The sequence below is a fragment of the Centropristis striata genome, chromosome 17, assembly GCF_030273125.1.
Source record: "Centropristis striata isolate RG_2023a ecotype Rhode Island chromosome 17, C.striata_1.0, whole genome shotgun sequence".
Lineage (NCBI taxonomy): Eukaryota > Metazoa > Chordata > Actinopteri > Perciformes > Serranidae > Centropristis > Centropristis striata.
In genome coordinates, this window is record NC_081533.1 from 33,810,702 (window position 1) to 33,829,078 (window position 18,377).

Below are 18,377 nucleotides of genomic sequence, written 5' to 3' on the forward strand. Positions count from 1 at the left end.
ATTTTGTCTTTTTCTGTAATTTTGTGTCTTTTTTTGGTCATTTTGTGTCTTTTTTTGGTCATTTTGTGTATTTTTTTGGTCATTTTGTGTATTTTTTGGGTAATTTTGTGTCTTTTTAACGAATTTTTTTTAACGTAATGTAGTGTTTTTTCAGTCATTTTGTCTTTTTCTGCAATTTTGTGTCTTTTTTCTGTAATTTTGTGTCTTTTTTTGGTCATTGTGTGTATTTTTTTGGTCATTTTGTGTCTTTTTAACGTAATTTTTTTAACGTAATGTAGTGTTTTTTCAGTCATTTTGTTTTTTTCTGTAGTTTAGTGTCTTTTTTTGGTCATGTTGATAATGCCTCCAGCGGCCCCCAGGTAATTAGAGTTTGAGACCCCTGCTTTAGAGTTTGATCTGGTGAAAGTATTTCTATTTTATCATTAGGGACCGAGCACCGAGGTGCGAGGACCCTATTGAAATTGGTCCGTTTTTTATTATTATTATTATTATTATTATTATTATTATTATTATTATTATTATTATTATTATTATTATTATTATTATTATTCCCAAAAGTAAATTGCCTTTTTGGGGGCTTTATCATATTTAAAAACGCCCCATATTTGGAATATACATAAATCTCTGGTGAAATTTACGTATTCTAGTTATTATTATTATTTTGTTTTCATTATTTTATTCCATTTCATTCTATTGTTATCTGTCAGTTTAACCTCCTCCTCTGCTCCTCCTCCTCCTCTCCTCCTCCCCTGCTCCTCCTGCTCTGTCACCAGTTTTATAGTTTAATAGTTTTATAGTCTAGTTTTTTGTGAAGCTATAATTCTGTCGACTTCTTCTCGGTACAAAGTTCATGTTGGTCAGCAGCTCTAACAGCAGAAAGGTACGGTCCTACCATGTCGTTTTCATGATTATGTTTCCATGTTTCTGACTATTCAGGACATAAATTATATATAAATATAAATTATATATAAAGTTGAGAAAAGTTTACATTGTTTAAATGTTTCATTTTTATTTATTTATTTATTTTATGACATTTATTTTACTCTTTTATTGTTTTTTTCTGGTTAAATTATTTTATTTTTATTATTATTACTACTTTAATTTTTTAAAATCATTTTAATTAATTTGATTTTATTTATATATTATATTTATATTTATTTATTCTGCTGTCATTTATCCCGCCTTTTGCTCTTTTCTTGTTTGATCTTTTTTTAAATCATATTTGTAATCTAGTTTTTACTTTAAAAACTCATCCTAAAGCTCTTTTTCTTTTCTTTTCTTTTCTTTAATTTTTAGGTATTTATTTAATTATTTATTTAATTACATGTTTATCCTTTCCAATGATTTATATAAAATATAAATTATATATAAAGTTGAGAAAAGTTTACATTGTTTAAATGTTTCATTTTTATTTATTTATTTATTTTATGACATTTATTTTACTCTTTTATTTTTTTTTATTTCATTTTTAATTTTTAGGTATTTATTTATTTATTTATTTATTTATTTATTTATTTAATTACATGTTTATCCTTTCCAATGATTTTGTGCTTTGGTTTCTCATTTTAAAATAGCTTTTTTAATTTCCGTGCTCTTTATAATCTTCACTTGTTCCGTCTTGTTTCTGGTGTTTTGTTTTCAGATTCATGTGATTGAGTCTTTACGTTTTTTACAGCTGCAGTTTAGTTTCACAGTTTCTGTCAGTTCAAGTTAAATATTACCAACAACACGTTTTCACTGCTTCAGCTCCGTGCTGCTGCTCTTCTTTGTGTCCACTAAAGTTCTTTAAGATCATTTTTCTTTATATATTTACAAAACAACACAAGTTTCTCCAGTTTGAACGTCTCATATTTCTTTTCTTTCTGCGCAACATGAAACCCACAAACCGTAACCGTACTTCTGGTCGACCATAAACAAGAGAGTTCCTCTTTTTTTGTGTGTGTATGTAACAAACAAAGACAGAGACTGAAAAGAAGAAAAGGACAAAAATAATAATAATCTACGAATTGAGATTTCCAATAATGTATAGTGCATTATAAATAAAATGTATTATTATTATTATTTTATTTGTTTAATTATAATGATTTTATTATCATTATTCAATATTATTATTCAATATTATTATTATTATTATTATTATTATTATTATTATAATGAAAATATATATTTTTAATTTAATTAATTTTTAAAATAATTTTGTCTGATTATTCTGGGTATATTTTAACTGTTTTTAATGTAATTTTCATTTTTCCTTCTGTTTTATGTTAAGTTTTTTTATTTATTAATTTTTGCTATTATATTTTACATAAAAAGAGAAGAAAAGGACAAATATTATAATAATCTACGAATTGAGATTTCCAATAATGTATAGTGCCTTATAAATAAAATGTATTATGATAATTATTTTATTTGTTTAATTATAATAATTTTATTATCATTATTCAATATTATTATTAGTATTAGTAGTGTTATTATTATAATGAAAATATATATATTTTTAATTTAATTAATTTTTAAAATAATTTCGTCTGATTATTCTGGGTATATTTTAACAGTTTTTAATGTCATTTTCATTTTTCCTTCTGTTTTATGTTAAGTTTTTTTATTTATTAGTTTTTATTTATTTTTGTATATGTTTATATTAGTTTTTTTTTTAAATGTTTATAAATGTTTGTTTAAATTAAGAACAACTTCAAGAAATATACATTTGGGATAATAATGGTAATAATAATAATAATAATAATAATAATAATAATAATAGTATAAAATAGAACAAATGGAACATATAAATGTTTAAATATGTGTGTGTGTGTGTGTGTGTGTGTGTGTGTGTGCCAGGTGGACCATGGTGTGTGTGTTGGTGTGTCTCCTGTTCCTCCTGACTGAGGTATCTGCCTCTCAGTCGTCTTCAGGTGAGAAAACTCAAACCCTAATCTCTAATCTCTACATGCCGACAGTCAGATTTTATGGTTTAAAAAAAAAATGTTTTATTACTTTATTGCAGGTTATGAAATTACAAATATTAACAGATTCATCACATATTCAATTCATCCTGCCACATTTATGCATTTTTTACAAGAGGCAATGCCAAAAGAATAAATAAATAAGTAAATAAGATATTCATTTTTAATTGAAATTCAATTAATTGTTTCATGAAGGAAAAGAAAGAGAAGAAGAAAAAGAAAAAAAACCAAAAACAATTATCCATGACCATTTACTGCAGTTTCTTTTAAATTCTTCTTCTCTGTTTCTTAACTTGTAGGTGATTCTTTCCAATTCCTTAATCTGATCTACTGTTATTTTCCATTTGTTGATGCATGGTGAATTAACATCCAGATTTGATGTGTTTTAATGTTTATATTTAATGTTTATTGTGTGTTCAGGGACGGAGCGGGCGTCTCCCTGCCCGCCTCGCTGGCTCCTGTTGGGGGAGCGATGCTTCGCTCTCTACCCCGTCTGGAGCTCCTGGAGCTCCGCTGAGGTCAGAGAACAACACATCCACAACACTAACATTTAAACCAAATAAAACTCTTGTTTGACACCACTATTTGGCCCCGCAGTATAATTATATTTGGCCCGCGAGGAAATACCAAAATATAATACTACAAATCCCAGAATGCTCTGCTGGTGTTTTGGCTTGAACACAGTAGATCAGTGTGGAGCAAACTGAGCAACAATTAAAGTTGTCTTTATGCACTTTCTCTTGCTAGTCCAAGGCTTGAATGGCTGCACATTCATTGAAGGATATTATTATTAGTCATTTGGTTTATTATTGTTATTTTATTCTCACATTTATTTTTAGCCTGTGGAAAAGGATTACTGTTAAATTTAAATTTAAAGAAGGCCGCATATAAAATAAAGGGACATACGATTTTTATTTAAATTTTATTTAAGAAATGAATGCCATTGATGTGTTTGTTTGTTTTATTTGATATTTGATTTTGCATGTTTGCAATATTAAGTTATATCAAGCTTTGCTTGTTCCATTTCGTTTGAACTTGTTTAGGTCCATTTTTTCAATAAATATCAATGTTGGCCCGCGACTTTGTCCAAGTTTTACATTTTGTCCCACTGTGTATTTGAGTTTGACACCCCTGGTTTAAACGTTTCTCCGCTCCAGTTTGGTTAAAATGATCTGTGTGTGTGTGTGTGTGTGTGTGTGTGTGTGTGTGTGTGTGTGTGTGTGTGTGTTAGTCTCTGTGCTCTCAGTCTGGAGGTCACCTGGCTTCACTTCACACACCTGAAGACAGGAAGTTTGTCCATCAGCTCGCAAACACAAACACTTCTGTGTGGCTGGGTGGATACCACACACACAAGGTATAACTATAATAATAATAATAATAATAATAATAAAAAACACATTTAATATAATACAATAAAATATCATGTTATTATTATCATTATAAAATAATGATAATAATTATAAATAAATATTTACATTGTAATATGAATTAGAACGATGGTAATGATTATAATAAGTATAATAATAATTACAAAAATGATAAAATAGTGATAATAATGAAAATAAAATAATAATAATAATAATAATAATAATAATAAACAAATGTAATACAATAAAATATCATATTATTATTATCATTATTACAATAATGATAATAATTATAAATAAATATTTACATTGTAATATGAATTAGAACGATGGTAATGATAATAATAAGTATAATAATAAAAATTACAAAAATGATAAAATAGTGATAATAATGAAAATAAAATAATAATAATAATAGTAATACCAATGATAAATATTCATAGAATTTATATTAATAATAGTGATAATCATCTTAAAGATAATAACAATAATAAAATAAAATAATAAATGAATGAAATGAATAACATAATAATGAGTAAAATGATCATATTGATAGTAATAAGAATGAATAATAATTATTATTATTATCATTATTATTATTATTTATTATTATTATTATTATTATTATTAATAATAATAATAATAATAATAATAAATATATTACTGCAAAAAGGATTTATTATAACAGGAATAATAATTATAGTAATGTTACTGCTACTAATAAAAATAATAAAACATAGAAAATAGTAATATGAATATTTTAAAACTGGAACCATGAAATCTGTTTTTTTTATTTTTTTATACTATTGTATTGCTGTCAAAATACTTTTTTTTATTTATTTATGAGGATTAGAAGTATTAATGTCAAGTGTTTGTTTGTTTGTTTGTCTAAAGAACAGCTCGTGGTTTTGGAGTGACGACCCTCCTTTGAGGATCGATGGCTGGACCAATCAGAAGCAGGGAGAGACCGGAGGGGGCGGAGCTTGCATGTCAATCACACCAAAAAGTAAACAAAATAAAACAACACACATGGAATTAATGGATTGTACTAAATAGATAGATTATAGGACAAAATTGTGTATAACATATGGATTGAAACATAGTTTAGTTGCGTTAAATGTATTATAACATGCTTTTTCTAATGCACAGTGTTTTATTGTTGTTTTTTAAAAACACTAAAAATGGAGGTTAAATACAATTTGAATGGGACAATATGACAATTTCAAAACTAGAAAATTTCCTCTGGGGAAATTTTGAAAGGGCCACGGGGGCTACTGCCGGTGTGTGTACACTATGATGAGACTTCACTTTGAAATGAGATTTTTAGATTTTTAAACGTCTACTTCTCCGGCATAATTTCACCTAGAGACTCCATTTAAACTTTAAACAGTAGACACAAGTCTTGTGTATCGGTGTATTAATCCACGTTTCGATAGGTCATATAGTTTTTTATCAATCCCTGTTCAATGACCATGATCATTTTTGGAGAAATTCTGAGATTATAATGGGTGTGTATTGCACGGAATGTTTGTGTCACAGTGTGTGACATCATCGCCAGAGTGTAGAGGGAGAGAAAAAACTGTCAAAAAATAAATTTGAAAACTGCGCTCCAGGCCGCAAATTCCACTCTACAGAAATAATTTATACATAGAAACGTAGGAAAATTAGTCTTCTCCCTCACAATCCTCTGGTAAAGCTGTCAGAGTTATAGTTTGGGCGTAGGACGCACAGATGATCCACCAACACCACCAACAGCCTCATTGGCTCCCATATTAAAAACGCAGGAAGATTTCTGAAAAAGGAAGATCTAACAGTTTTTTAGATCGCTCTAACAAAGCTATTTTTTAATTTTTCTGAAAAAAAACCATATGTAGACGTTCAGGAAGAACTCAGGACGCTCAAAGTGAAGTCGGATCAATGACCTCTGCTGTCACTGTGCCGGAACAGGTGTCAGTTAATTCTGTTGATTGCTTTGATCTGATTGCCTTTGATCTTTGATGTGATTACAGTTACAGATGCATACAGATGCTTCAAACACACACACGCGCCACACACATTTTGAGGTTAAAGGGCATAGTTTGAAATCTCATCATAGTGTACACACACCGGCAGTAGCCCCTGTGGCCCTTTCAGAATTTCCCCAGAGGAAATTTTCTAGTTTTCATAAAAATCCTCACAATATACTTAAAACTCAACAATCCTCAGTAAGGTCCTCATAAATCGTAAGGTCCCCCTTACTCATGATTATCTATTGTGTTGTTTTTTTTTTTTTTATTGCAATCTGCAAAAACATATCATATCTATCAACCCATCCCTAAATTAAATCCCGTATTTGTTAAATAGAGAAACTAACCTGCTGTGTTCAGGTGGCGAGCTGCACGGCGCCCCCTGTGGAGAGCTCCGGTTCTACATCTGCTCCACTAGAGCCAGGTAGGTCAAAGGTTTTGGGTTTTTATTTTTCTGTAATTTTATCCCTCTTTATTTTATTCTATTTATTTTGTCTTTTATCCTTTTTATCTAGTTTTTAGTCTTTCATTTTTGTTATTATCTATTCTTGTTTTGCCCTTTTATCTAATTTGTGATCTGGTTTTTATTTCATTTTTCTATGAATATTTTTTATGGCTTTTTAGTCTTTCTTTTCTTTAATTTATTTTATTTTGTTTTTAATTTGATTACATTTTTTTAAATTGATTTTGTGCATTGGTCTTTAGTTTTTAAATTGTTTTTGTCTTTTCTTTTGGTTTTTCTTTGTTATAATTATGTCATTTTGTGAATCTGAACCCTTTAAAATGCCCTTTAATGTCACACAGTCAGCCTTAATCAAAAAGCTTTATTGATGCTCTCCTCAAAGCCAAAAACAGTAATTTTATCTCAGAACACTAGTTGCTGGTTTACAGCTGCCTCCATCTGTTACTTTATTTATGTTATTGTGTGATTTTGGTGTTGTAAAGGGTTAGTTTGGATTCACAAAAGTTACATAACACAAACTAACTAACTGATCAATGCAGTGATAGATCAGAAATATCTGTGTTCTGTGAGGTAAAATTAGTGTTTTTGTCAATGCAGTCTGGTGGCTTTATGGAGTTAAAGTTTAATTCCCCAGTTAGAAAGAATTGTCTCCAAATATAGTGTACACTTATACTGATATTTTAAAGCGTCTGAATACATTTAAATGTAACTTGTTATTGTTTAATGAAGATTTGATCCAAGCAACAAAATAGACAAAAACAAAAAGTGTTTCCTGCTGAAGAATCCTTTTCATGTCTTTAGTGTGTCTTTTTTTGGTAATTTTGTGTCTGTTGTTGTGTCATTTTTAGTTATTTTGTGTCTCTTTTTTTGGTCATTTTGTGTCTTTTTTTGTCATTGGTGTCATTTATGTTTCTTTTTTGTGTCTGTTTTAGTTATTTTGTGTCTTTTTTTGGTCATTTTGTGTCATTTTGTGTCTTTTTTTGTCATTGGTGTCACTTATGTTTCCTTTTGTTTCTGTTTTAGTTATGTTGTGTCTTTTTTGGTCATTTTGTGTCTCTTTTTGTCATTTTTATGTCTTCTGTGGGTTTTTTATTGGTTATTCTGTCTTCTCATTTTGTGTATATTTTTGGTCATTTTGTGTCTTTTTTTTGGTCATTTTGTGTCTTTTTTTTGGTCATTTTGTGTCTTTTTTTTGGTCATTTTGTGTCTTTTGTTTGGTCATTTTGTGTCTTTTTCAAGACATTCAAAGATTTTGAATGCTTAAATACACTGGCGTAGCCAGAAAAAAGACATTGGGTGTGCACCAGCAATACTGGGTGTGCCAAATTTATTACACCTCCACAAACATTCAAAAGAATGTGTCTCTGGAATACAACATTATTAACACAACAACAACAACAACAACATATCCACACATTCTCTTCAGTAATAGTCAACAGTTAGTTCACAGCAGGTCTAAACATTCACTTGTGAGGTGCTCTCAAATAAATCGATAATGCTACCTATACACCAGAAGACTTTGAAAAGATTTGGAAAAGACTCCTGGAAGACTATCAGGCACATAGCAAGAGCAAGTTGTGACAGGCAGTGACAACAGAATACGCAGTAAACAGTTCATGTTGGGAAAAACATCTTTCGCAACGACAGACAACTGACAGCAATTTTTGGGTGTGCAACCCTGGCACACCCATGGCTACGCCAATGCTTAAATATCATCTTTGCCATTCTTTCATGTGCTAATGTGCCCCTCTGATTAAACACTGGCCTTCAGATAAAAATTAAAAATGGAGGTAAATAAAAAGTGACTTCCTGCTGTGTGTGTGTGTGTGTGTGTGTGTGTGATTGTGTGTGTGTGTGTGTGTGTGTGTGTGTGTGAACCTTTAGACAGTTTAACTATTGTACTTCAACCCCTGTAAAACTAATTTATAATCTGTGTTAATCTGCAGCTCCTCCCTCAGCAACAAACCGGTCGAGTCAGGTGAGAGTTCATCCTGTAAGAATAGAAATAGAAGAATAGAAACCGGTTTATACAGAATGCTGCTGAGCCACACACTGACATTAGAAACATCTAACACAAAACACAAAACACACATCAAACAGCCTAGAGAAAGTACTTGTACTTTACTGGAGTATTATTTATACTTACTCTGCTTCTCACAGGACAGTGAATTCATTACATCCTTAATTTATATTTATTTAATTGTATTTAATGATGCTGATAATGCTTAAATTATTTCCATAAATAAAATCAATAGAAATATTTTAGAAATATTTATAATATAATGACATTATGTTTTTTGTTTCTATATATATTTATATATATTAAATACAACTTTATACATATTAAATACAACTTTATATATATTTAATACAACTTCACCTAAAAACTGCTTTAGATACAGCTAATAAAAAATTGTCTAAAAAAAATCCTTCTCTCATTATTCTGGCATTTAGCAAATAGAAATAATTTTGGTAATCCTAACGGACCTAAAACAGGAAAAGTTTCAACCTTCGCCTTCTGGTTTCAACTGTATATATATATATATATATATATATATATATATATATATATATATATAATATATATATACATAGATATATAGTTGTATTTATATATGGTTCTTACAGGACAACAAATGTATTTATATATTTTAAAAGTTCTTATATTCTTAATTTTAATTTAAAAATAAATTATTAATTAACTTATATTAATGTTTAAGTTAAGTTGTTATTTATTTATTTGAAAGTTTTTTTACTATTTAATTTGTTAATATATATATATATATATTAAAAGTAAATAAAAAAAAATATATATATATATTTTATTTACTTTAAAAAGATTATTTTTTGTTTTTAAAATTTTTCATATATATATATTATATGTTTTTATTATTTTCCAGTCTTAAATTAATGAATATATATATTTCTTAAGTGTCTATGTATTTATTTTCTATGTTTTCAGTCCTTTAATGAGTGGATCTGGTCTCCGTCAGGTCTGGTCTCTGGTGTGAGTCTGTTTGATGTGGTGTGGAGTTTCAGCGACTCGTTGGCGGAGGAGATTCTTCGCTCCTCCTCCTTCGTCGCTCGTCTTCGCTCCGGGCGGCTGACGCGGCGCTGCTACGAGCGCTTCGTCCAGCAGGAGGCGCTCTACCTGCAGCGCGTCAGCAGCACGCTGGAGGTTAATATGTTTATATTTGTTTTGATTTGATTTTATATGGAACGTGTTTCTGCCAGTTTAATGAAAAAAACAACTTGTTTGTCATTATAACAACAAATGGTCTCAAAATAATGACTTTGTATCAAAACATAATGAGAAACTTTCTCAAAATATCAAGAAACTTTCCCAAAACAATGAAAAACTCTCAAAATACTGAGAAAAATAATGAGAAAGTTTCTCAGAATAGTAAGTTATAATGTCAAAATAATGAGAAACTCTATCAGAATAAGTTACAATGTCAAAATAATGAGAAACTTTCTCTTTACCTTCATCTCTGTTTATATTTGTTTTGATTTTATCTTATATGGAACGTGTTTCTGCCAGTTTAATGAAAAAAACAACTTGTTTTGTCATTATAACAACAAATGGTCTGAAAATAATGACTTTGTATCAAAACATAATGAGAAACTTTCTCAAAATATCAAGAAACTTTCTCAAAACAATGAAAAACTCTCAAAATACTGAGAAAAATAATGAGAAACTTTCTCTTTACCTTCATCTCTGTTTATATTTGTTTTGATTTTATCTTATATGGAATGTGTTTCTGCCAGTTTAATGAAAAAAACAACTTGTTTTGTCATTATAACAACAAATGGTCTGAAAATAATGACTTTGTATCAAAACATAATGAGAAACTTTCTCAAAATATCAAGAAACTTTCTCAAAACAATGAAAAACTCTCAAAATACTGAGAAAAATAATGAGAAACTTTCTCAGAATAATAAGTTATAAAAAAAAAGAGGAAGCTCCTCCTCCTCTTCCTCTTCCAACCCCTGCTCCTCTTCCTCCTGCTCCTCCTCCCTCTCTTCCTCATCCTGCTCCCCCTCTCTCCTCCTCCTCCTCCTTCCCTCTACTCCTCCCTCTCCTCCTCTTCCTCCTCCTCCTCCTCGTCCTTCTCCTCCTCCTCTTCGTACTTCTCCTCTTTCTATTCCTCCTCTTCCTCCTCCTCCTCTCTCCTCCTCTCTCCAACCCCTGCTCCTCTTCCTCCTGCTCCTCCTCCTCTTCCTCCTCCTGCTCCTCCTCCTCTTCCACTCCTCCTCCTCCTCCTCCTCCTCCCTCTCCTCCTCCTTCCCTCTACTCCTCCCTCTCCTCTTATTACTTTGAGATGCTAACAATGTAAAAAATAGTAAAAATAAATATATAAATTAGTCAACATGGTTTAATAAATTATGTTTAAAAAAGCATTTTTTTCCATATTTTCCAATACTGCTTTTAATTTATTTAGTGAGACTTTTATTTCTTAATGCCACATTTTATACCTCAGGTCTTTTTATTTTAATTTTTTTCTTATTATAACAACAAATGGTCTCAAAATAATGACTGTGTATCAAAACATAATGAGAAACTTTCTCAAAATATCAAGAAACTTTCTCAAAACAATGAAAAACTCTCAAAATACTGGGAAAAATAATGAGAAATTTTCTCAGAATAATCAGTTACAATGTCAAAATAATTAGAAACTTTCTTAGAATAATAAGTTACAATGTCGAAATAATGAGAAACTTTCTCAGAATAATCAGTTACAATGTCAAAATAATGAGAAACTTTCTCAAAATATCAAGAAACTTTCTCAAAACAATGAAAAACTCTCAAAATACTGAGAAAAATCATGAGAAACTTTCTCAGAATAATAAGCTATAATGACAAAATAATGAGAAACTTTCTCAGAATAAGTTGCAATGTCAAAATAATGAGAAACTTTCTCAAAATATCAAGAAACTTTCTCAAAACAATGAAAAACTCTCAAAATACTGAGAAAAATAATGACAAACTTTCTCAGAATAATAAGCTATAATGTCAAAATAATTAGAAACTTTCTCAGAATAATAAGTTACAATGTCAAAATAATGAGAAACTTTCTCAGAATAATAAGTTACAATGTCAAAATAATGACTTTGTATCAAAAGATAATGAGAAACTTTCTCAAAATATCAAGAAACTTTCTCAAAACAATGAAAAACTCTCAAAATACTGAGAAAAAAAATGAGAAACTTTCTCAGAATAACAAGTTATAATGTCAAAATAATAGTTGAATTTTATACATAATTTATATAATTATTGCCTCATTTATTTAGTCCAGAATGTATTTAATAAACTTAAATAATAATTTATTTAATTATTTAATTATTAATTCATTCATTCATTCATCAATTTATTTATTCATGGATTTATTTATCAATTTATTTATTATTTTTTATACATTTTTATTTATTTATTCATTTATTTAATCAATTTGTTATTGACTTATTTTCTTACAGGACTAATGCACACCTTTAAAGTTTTCTAAATACAGTTTTTCAACCACTGTACAGCACTTTTAATCTAAAAACATGAATATAATCTCCATATATTTGTGCTAAAAGGAAGTTTCTATGTGACTGTTCCTGTTGAATGTTCCTGTTTCTGCCTCTCCGCTCTATTTCCTGTATCTGCTGATAATAATGATTGTTAGAGGTCTGGTGTGTGTGTGTGTGTGTGTGTGTGTGTGTGTGTGTGTGTGTGTGTGTGTGTGTGTGTGTGTGTGATGACTGGTCTCTGCTGCAGGTCCTCATGACTCGACCAGAGGGAGACCAGGACGTGAGGTCACTGCTGCAGGACACACACACACACTACAGCAGCAGGAACCAGGTGACACACACACACACACACACACACACACACACACACACACACCAGTCAGATTAATCCTTGCGCATCATTAGAGACATTTTTGGCTTCTTAATTTTTATATTTTTCCGTCATGTTGGCTGTTAATAAATATGTCAGTTGAAAACTAATCTTCTCCTCTTCCTCCTGCTCCTCCTCTTCCTCCTCCTCCCTCTCTTCCTCATCCTGCTCCTCCTCCTCTTCCTCTCCTCCTCCTGCTCCTCCTCCTCTTCCACTCCTCCCTCTCCTCCTCTTCCTCCTCCTCCTCCTCGTCCTTCTCCTCCTCCTCTTCGTACTTCTCCTCTTTCTATTCCTCCTCCTCCACCTCTTCCTCCTCCTCCTACTCCTCCTCTCTCCTCTCCTCCTCCTCTTCCTCTTCCAACCCCTGCTCCTCTTCCTCCTCCTTCTCCTCCCCCTCTTCCTCCTCCTGCTCCTTCTCTCTCCTCCTCCTCCTCCTCCCTCTCCTCCTCCTTCCCTCTACTCCTCCGTCTCCTCCTCTTCCTCCTCCTCCTCTTCATACTTCTCCTCTTTCTATTCCTCCTCCTCCACCTCTTCCTCCTCCTGCTCCTCCTCTCTCTTCCTCCTCCCTCTCCTCCTCCTTGCCTCTATTCCTCCCTCTCCTCCTCTTCCTCCTCCTCCTTTTCCTCCTCCTCCTTCTCCTCCCTCCTCTACTCCTCCCCTCCTCTTCCTCCTCCTCCTCCTCCTCCCTCCTCTACTCCTCCTCCTCTTCCTCCTCCTCCTCCTCCTGCAGAGCCTCCTCTTCACCTCCTCCTCAGTGGCTCCTCTCCTCCCTTCAGATTAATCCTTGCGCATCATTAGATTTGACATTTTTGGCTTTTTAATTTTTATATTTTTCCGTCATGTTGGCTGTTAATAAATATGTCAGTTGAAAACTAATCTTCTCCTCTTCCTCCTGCTCCTCTTCCTCCTCCTCATCGTCGTCGTCCTCCTCCTGCAGAGCCTCCTGTCTTCACCTCCTCCTGAGTGGCTCCTCTCCTCCCTCCAGTCCCTCCACTCTGTGGTGCAGGAGGACCCGGTCTACCTGTTGGTGGCGCTGTCGGCCCGCTCCTGCCTCCGTCACTTCCTGTCCCGGGAGCTGCCGGCGCCGGGGGTCCAGGTTACCGCCGGCAACCCAGAGCAGGAGTGGAGAGGAGGTGCTCTGATGGAGGTCACCTGGACCCACAGGTAACTATCACAACATAACCTGTATATATATATATATATATATATATACACTACCGGTCAAAAGTTTTAGAACACACCAACTTTTCCAGAATTTAATTGAAAATGATGCAGTTTAATGTCTCAGTGTACTCTGAAATTAATGCACATTTGCAACATTTAAAATTCTTTATACATTTTATGTTGGACTAAAGGACAAAAAAAAGACACAAAATGACCGAAAAAAGACACAAAATGACCGAAAAAAGACACAAAATGACTAAAAAAAAGACACAAAATCACCGAAAAAAGACACAAAATGACTAAAAAGAGACACAAAATGACTAAAAAAAGACACAAAATGACCAAAAAAGACACAAAATGACCGAAAAAAGACACAAAATGACCAAAAAAGACACCAAAAGACACAAAATGACTAAAAAAAAGACACAAAATGACTAAAAAAAAGACACAAAATGACACAAAATGACCAAAAAAAGACACAAAATGACCCAAAAAAGACACAAAATGACCAAAAAAAGACACAAAATGACCAAAAAAGACACCAAAAGACACAAAATGACTAAAAAAAAGACACAAAATGACCAAAAAAAGACACAAAATGACTAAAAAAAGAAACAAAATGACCAAAAAAAGACACAAAATGACAAAAAAGACACAAAAAGACAAAATGACTAAAAAAAGACACAAAATGACAAAAAAAAGACACAAAATGACAAAAAAAAAGACACAAAATGACTAAAAAAGAAACAAAATGACCAAAAACGACACAAAATGACTAAAAAAAGACACAAAATGACCAAAAAAAGACACAAAATGACTAAAAAAAGACACAAAATGACTAAAAAAAGACACAAAATGACAAAAAAAGACACCGAAAGACACAAAATGACTAAAAAAGACACAAAATGACCAAAAAAAGACACAAAATTACTAAGAAAAGACACAAAATTACTAAAAAAAAGAAACAAATTGACCAAAAAAAGACACAAAATGACTTACAAAGACATGAAAAGAATTCAAAAATGGAAAATAACAAAATTTTTATATTATTTTCCTGTCATTGAGTTTTTCCTTCACTAAAATTGTGCCTTATTTTAGAGCATTATTTACCCCTTAAGGAGATAAAGGGTATTTTTACCGTGTTATTGTTGCTTTCAGCTGAAACAGTGTGTGAGTTCTTCTTCTGTGGTGCTGGTGTTCTGTGAACAGTGTGTGAGTTCTTCTTCTGTGGTGCTGGTGTTCTGTGACAGGTACAGGAAGGTGTTGGAGGCTCATCAGGACCACGTGGACGTGTTCAGAGCCGTAAACGTCTTCAGAGAGCACATGATGAACCAGAAGAGCTTCTACAGAGCTCTGTGAGGACTTTTATCACTCTGGTTCCTGTCTGCTGCTCCATGTGGGGTCTTTAACACTTGTTCCTGTCTGCAGCTCGATGTGGGGTCTTTAAAATGTGTTTCTGTGTTGCTGCAGAAACTGTGATGACGAGGAGGAGGAGGAGGACAGGTGATGAAGATGCTGATGAAGGTGAGTCATCAAACTGCAAAAATGTTCATCTTAAAAAGACGTTTAGATTGATTTTATCATTAGGGCCTCGGGGCAATCGCACCGAGCACTGGTCCCATACAGCAATATCTGATGGGACCAGTACTGCACTACTGTTATACTGTGGATTTCTTCTTATTCCTCTTCCAGACGCTTTTCGTCCCGCTACTAGTCCTACAACTTGAAAAGTTGCAGGACAAATTATATATCAAAACGTGCGGTTTGATCGGGATCGGTGTGCTATTACTTTTCTCTACAGAATACGAATTTTACGAAATACGAAAAACTGCCCAAAATTTTGCATTGAAATGAATGGGACGGGCGACAAAAAATGAGCGAAAAATAACAATAATTGGAGATTTTTAAACGTCTACTTCTCCGGCATAATGTCACCTAGAGACTCCATTTAAACTTTAAACAGTAGACACAAGTCTTGTGTATCAGTGTATTAATCCACGTTTCGATAGGTCATATAGTTTTTTATCAATCCCTGTTCAATGACCATGATCATTTTTGGAGAAATTCTGAGATTATAATGGGTGTGTATTGCACGGAATGTTCGTGTCACAGTGTGTGACATCATCGCCAGAGTGTAGAGGGAGAGAAGAAACTGTCAAAAAATAAATAAATTAAATTAAATTAAATAAATTCCACTCTACAGAAATAATTTATACATAGAAACGTAGGAAAATTAGTCTTCTCCCTCACAATCCTCTGGTAAAGCTGTCAGAGTTATAGTTTGGGCGTAGGACGCACAGATGATCCACCAACACCACCAACAGCCTCATTGGGTCCCATATTAAAAACGCAGGAAGATTTCTGAAGAAGGAAGATGGAACAGTTTTTTTAGATGCTCTAACAAAGCTATTTTTTCATTTTTCTTTAAAAAAAACATATGTAGACGTTCAGGAAGAACTCAGGACGCTCAAAGTGAAGTCGGATCAATGATAGGTATTATGGTTTTGCCAAAAATGCTTTCTGTTCGAGGCCAGAAATTCCAGTCTGTCCACCTCTGGCTGCTGTCACTCTTTCATTAACAGGTGTCAGTTAATTCTGTTGATTGCTTTGATCTTTGATGTGATTACAGTTACAGATACACACACATGCACTAAAGTGCGCACACTCCTCACACATGCATACACATGCGTCATACACTTATACTTTATGCGATTTTCGCTACACACACACACACACAGGTAACTTTATGTGATTTAAATTACACACACACACACACACACACACACACACACACACACACATTTTGAGGTTAAAGGGCATAGTTTGAAATCTCTGAAGAATCTCATCATAGTGTACACACACCGGCAGTAGCCCCCGTGGCCCTTTCAGAATTTCCCCAGAGGAAATTTTCTAGTTTATTATTTGTTATGTTTAAGTAGTTTAGGTGGTTTTACAGTGAGAACTGTGGGAGAAACATTTTATTTCTATATTATTATGTTATTTTTTTTATCATATTTTTATAATTTTGTGATTTGTTGTTTTTGTATTTAAAAAAATATAATAAAGTGAAATAAATTTGATATATTTTTTTCATTCATTTATATTTATGTTATATATTTTTATTTATTTGATTTATTTAATTTTTGTTTCCATTTATTTATTTTTATTCATTTTTGTCTGTGTATTCTTTTTTGTTTTTTATATAGTATTATTTAAAAAAATCTTATAAATAGTTTTATTACTTTTATCTATTATTATATGTATTTTTTTAAACATATTTTTATTTATTGTTTTATCTTATGCATGTTTAGTACATTTAAATTGTAATGTATGACAAAGGAAGTGTATATATTTCTAGGTATCTACATTTTTAAATGTATTTTTAGTTTATTTTCTAGTTGTTTGTATATTAATATAGTTATGTATTTTTATGTTTAATAATATTACTGTTACTATAACATGTTTTAGTATTCATTTTATTAGATTATTAGATTATCCTATTTATTTTATATATTTTTGCTGTTGTTGTAGTTGTTACTATTATTATTATTATTATTATATATCTTATTCTTGTTTTATTTTATTTTTTTAATTATAGGATTTGATAACTTGTCATTAACTCAATATCTATTTTCAGTATTTTCCAGAAAGAAAAAGTCGACTGAAACGGATCTCCAGCAGGAATTAATTTAAAGCACTTTGTGTTGTGATGTTTACATTGTTTACTGCAGCTACAACTCAGAAAATGATGCACTGTCCCTTTAACTTCACCAGGTTTATACAAGAAACTTTCTCAAAATAATAATTTAGTATCTTTAAATAGTGACATTGACAATGACATTATTTTGAGATGTATTCTCATCATATATGCAGCATGAATATTACTTTTATTTTATTTTATACTTTCCAATAACTGGCGCTTTATATTCTGTGTTATTGTTGTTTTGACGATAATCTGCCATTATAAAAACTGTATAAATAAATCTGCCCTCTTCCTTTTTTTTTTCTTTTTTTTTTGTTGATAACTTCCCGTTAAGTTCACATTTTATCAATAATAAACAAGAATAAATTGATCAAATGTTCTTACAGTTCATCATGTTGGTAAGTGTGTAATAACAATAAAAAAATAAATAAAACATGTCAAATTTCCTCACAGTCCATTGTGTTATTAACGGTTTTATAATAATAATAATAATAATAATAATAATAATAATAAATAAAATGTTCCTACAGTTCTTCATTTTATTAAGAGTTTAATACCAGTAAAATTATATAAAAATAATAATAACAAATTATAATTTAAAATAAAATAATTTAAATCATTAAATAATGAGTTCTTCATGTTATTATCAGTTAAATAACAACAAATTTGAATTTAAATGATGACCTTACAGTTAATACAAATACAATTATTTAAACATTTTTGGTTAAAGTCCATCATGGAAATAATAATAATCTTAATTAATATATATTATTATAATATTAATATATATTATATTATATTATTATATATTATATTATATATTATTA

At 31.2% G+C, this 18,377-nt stretch overlaps 1 protein-coding gene across 1 annotated transcript; it reads left to right on the forward strand.

Moving 5' to 3' along the window:
* The first annotated feature begins 2,841 nt into the window (after nucleotides 1–2,841).
* On the forward strand, nucleotides 2,842–17,842 carry LOC131989295 (uncharacterized). The gene is made up of 12 exons (XM_059354486.1): nucleotides 2,842–2,912; nucleotides 3,384–3,481; nucleotides 4,195–4,317; nucleotides 5,225–5,336; nucleotides 6,697–6,760; nucleotides 8,746–8,777; nucleotides 9,793–9,977; nucleotides 12,561–12,644; nucleotides 13,621–13,847; nucleotides 15,098–15,202; nucleotides 15,318–15,371; nucleotides 17,485–17,842. Exons 1-11 carry the CDS (start codon nucleotides 2,846–2,848, stop codon nucleotides 15,352–15,354), a joined length of 1,134 nt encoding a protein of 377 aa, XP_059210469.1. The 5' UTR covers nucleotides 2,842–2,845; the 3' UTR covers nucleotides 15,355–15,371; nucleotides 17,485–17,842.
* Nucleotides 17,843–18,377: the final 535 nt, after the last annotated feature.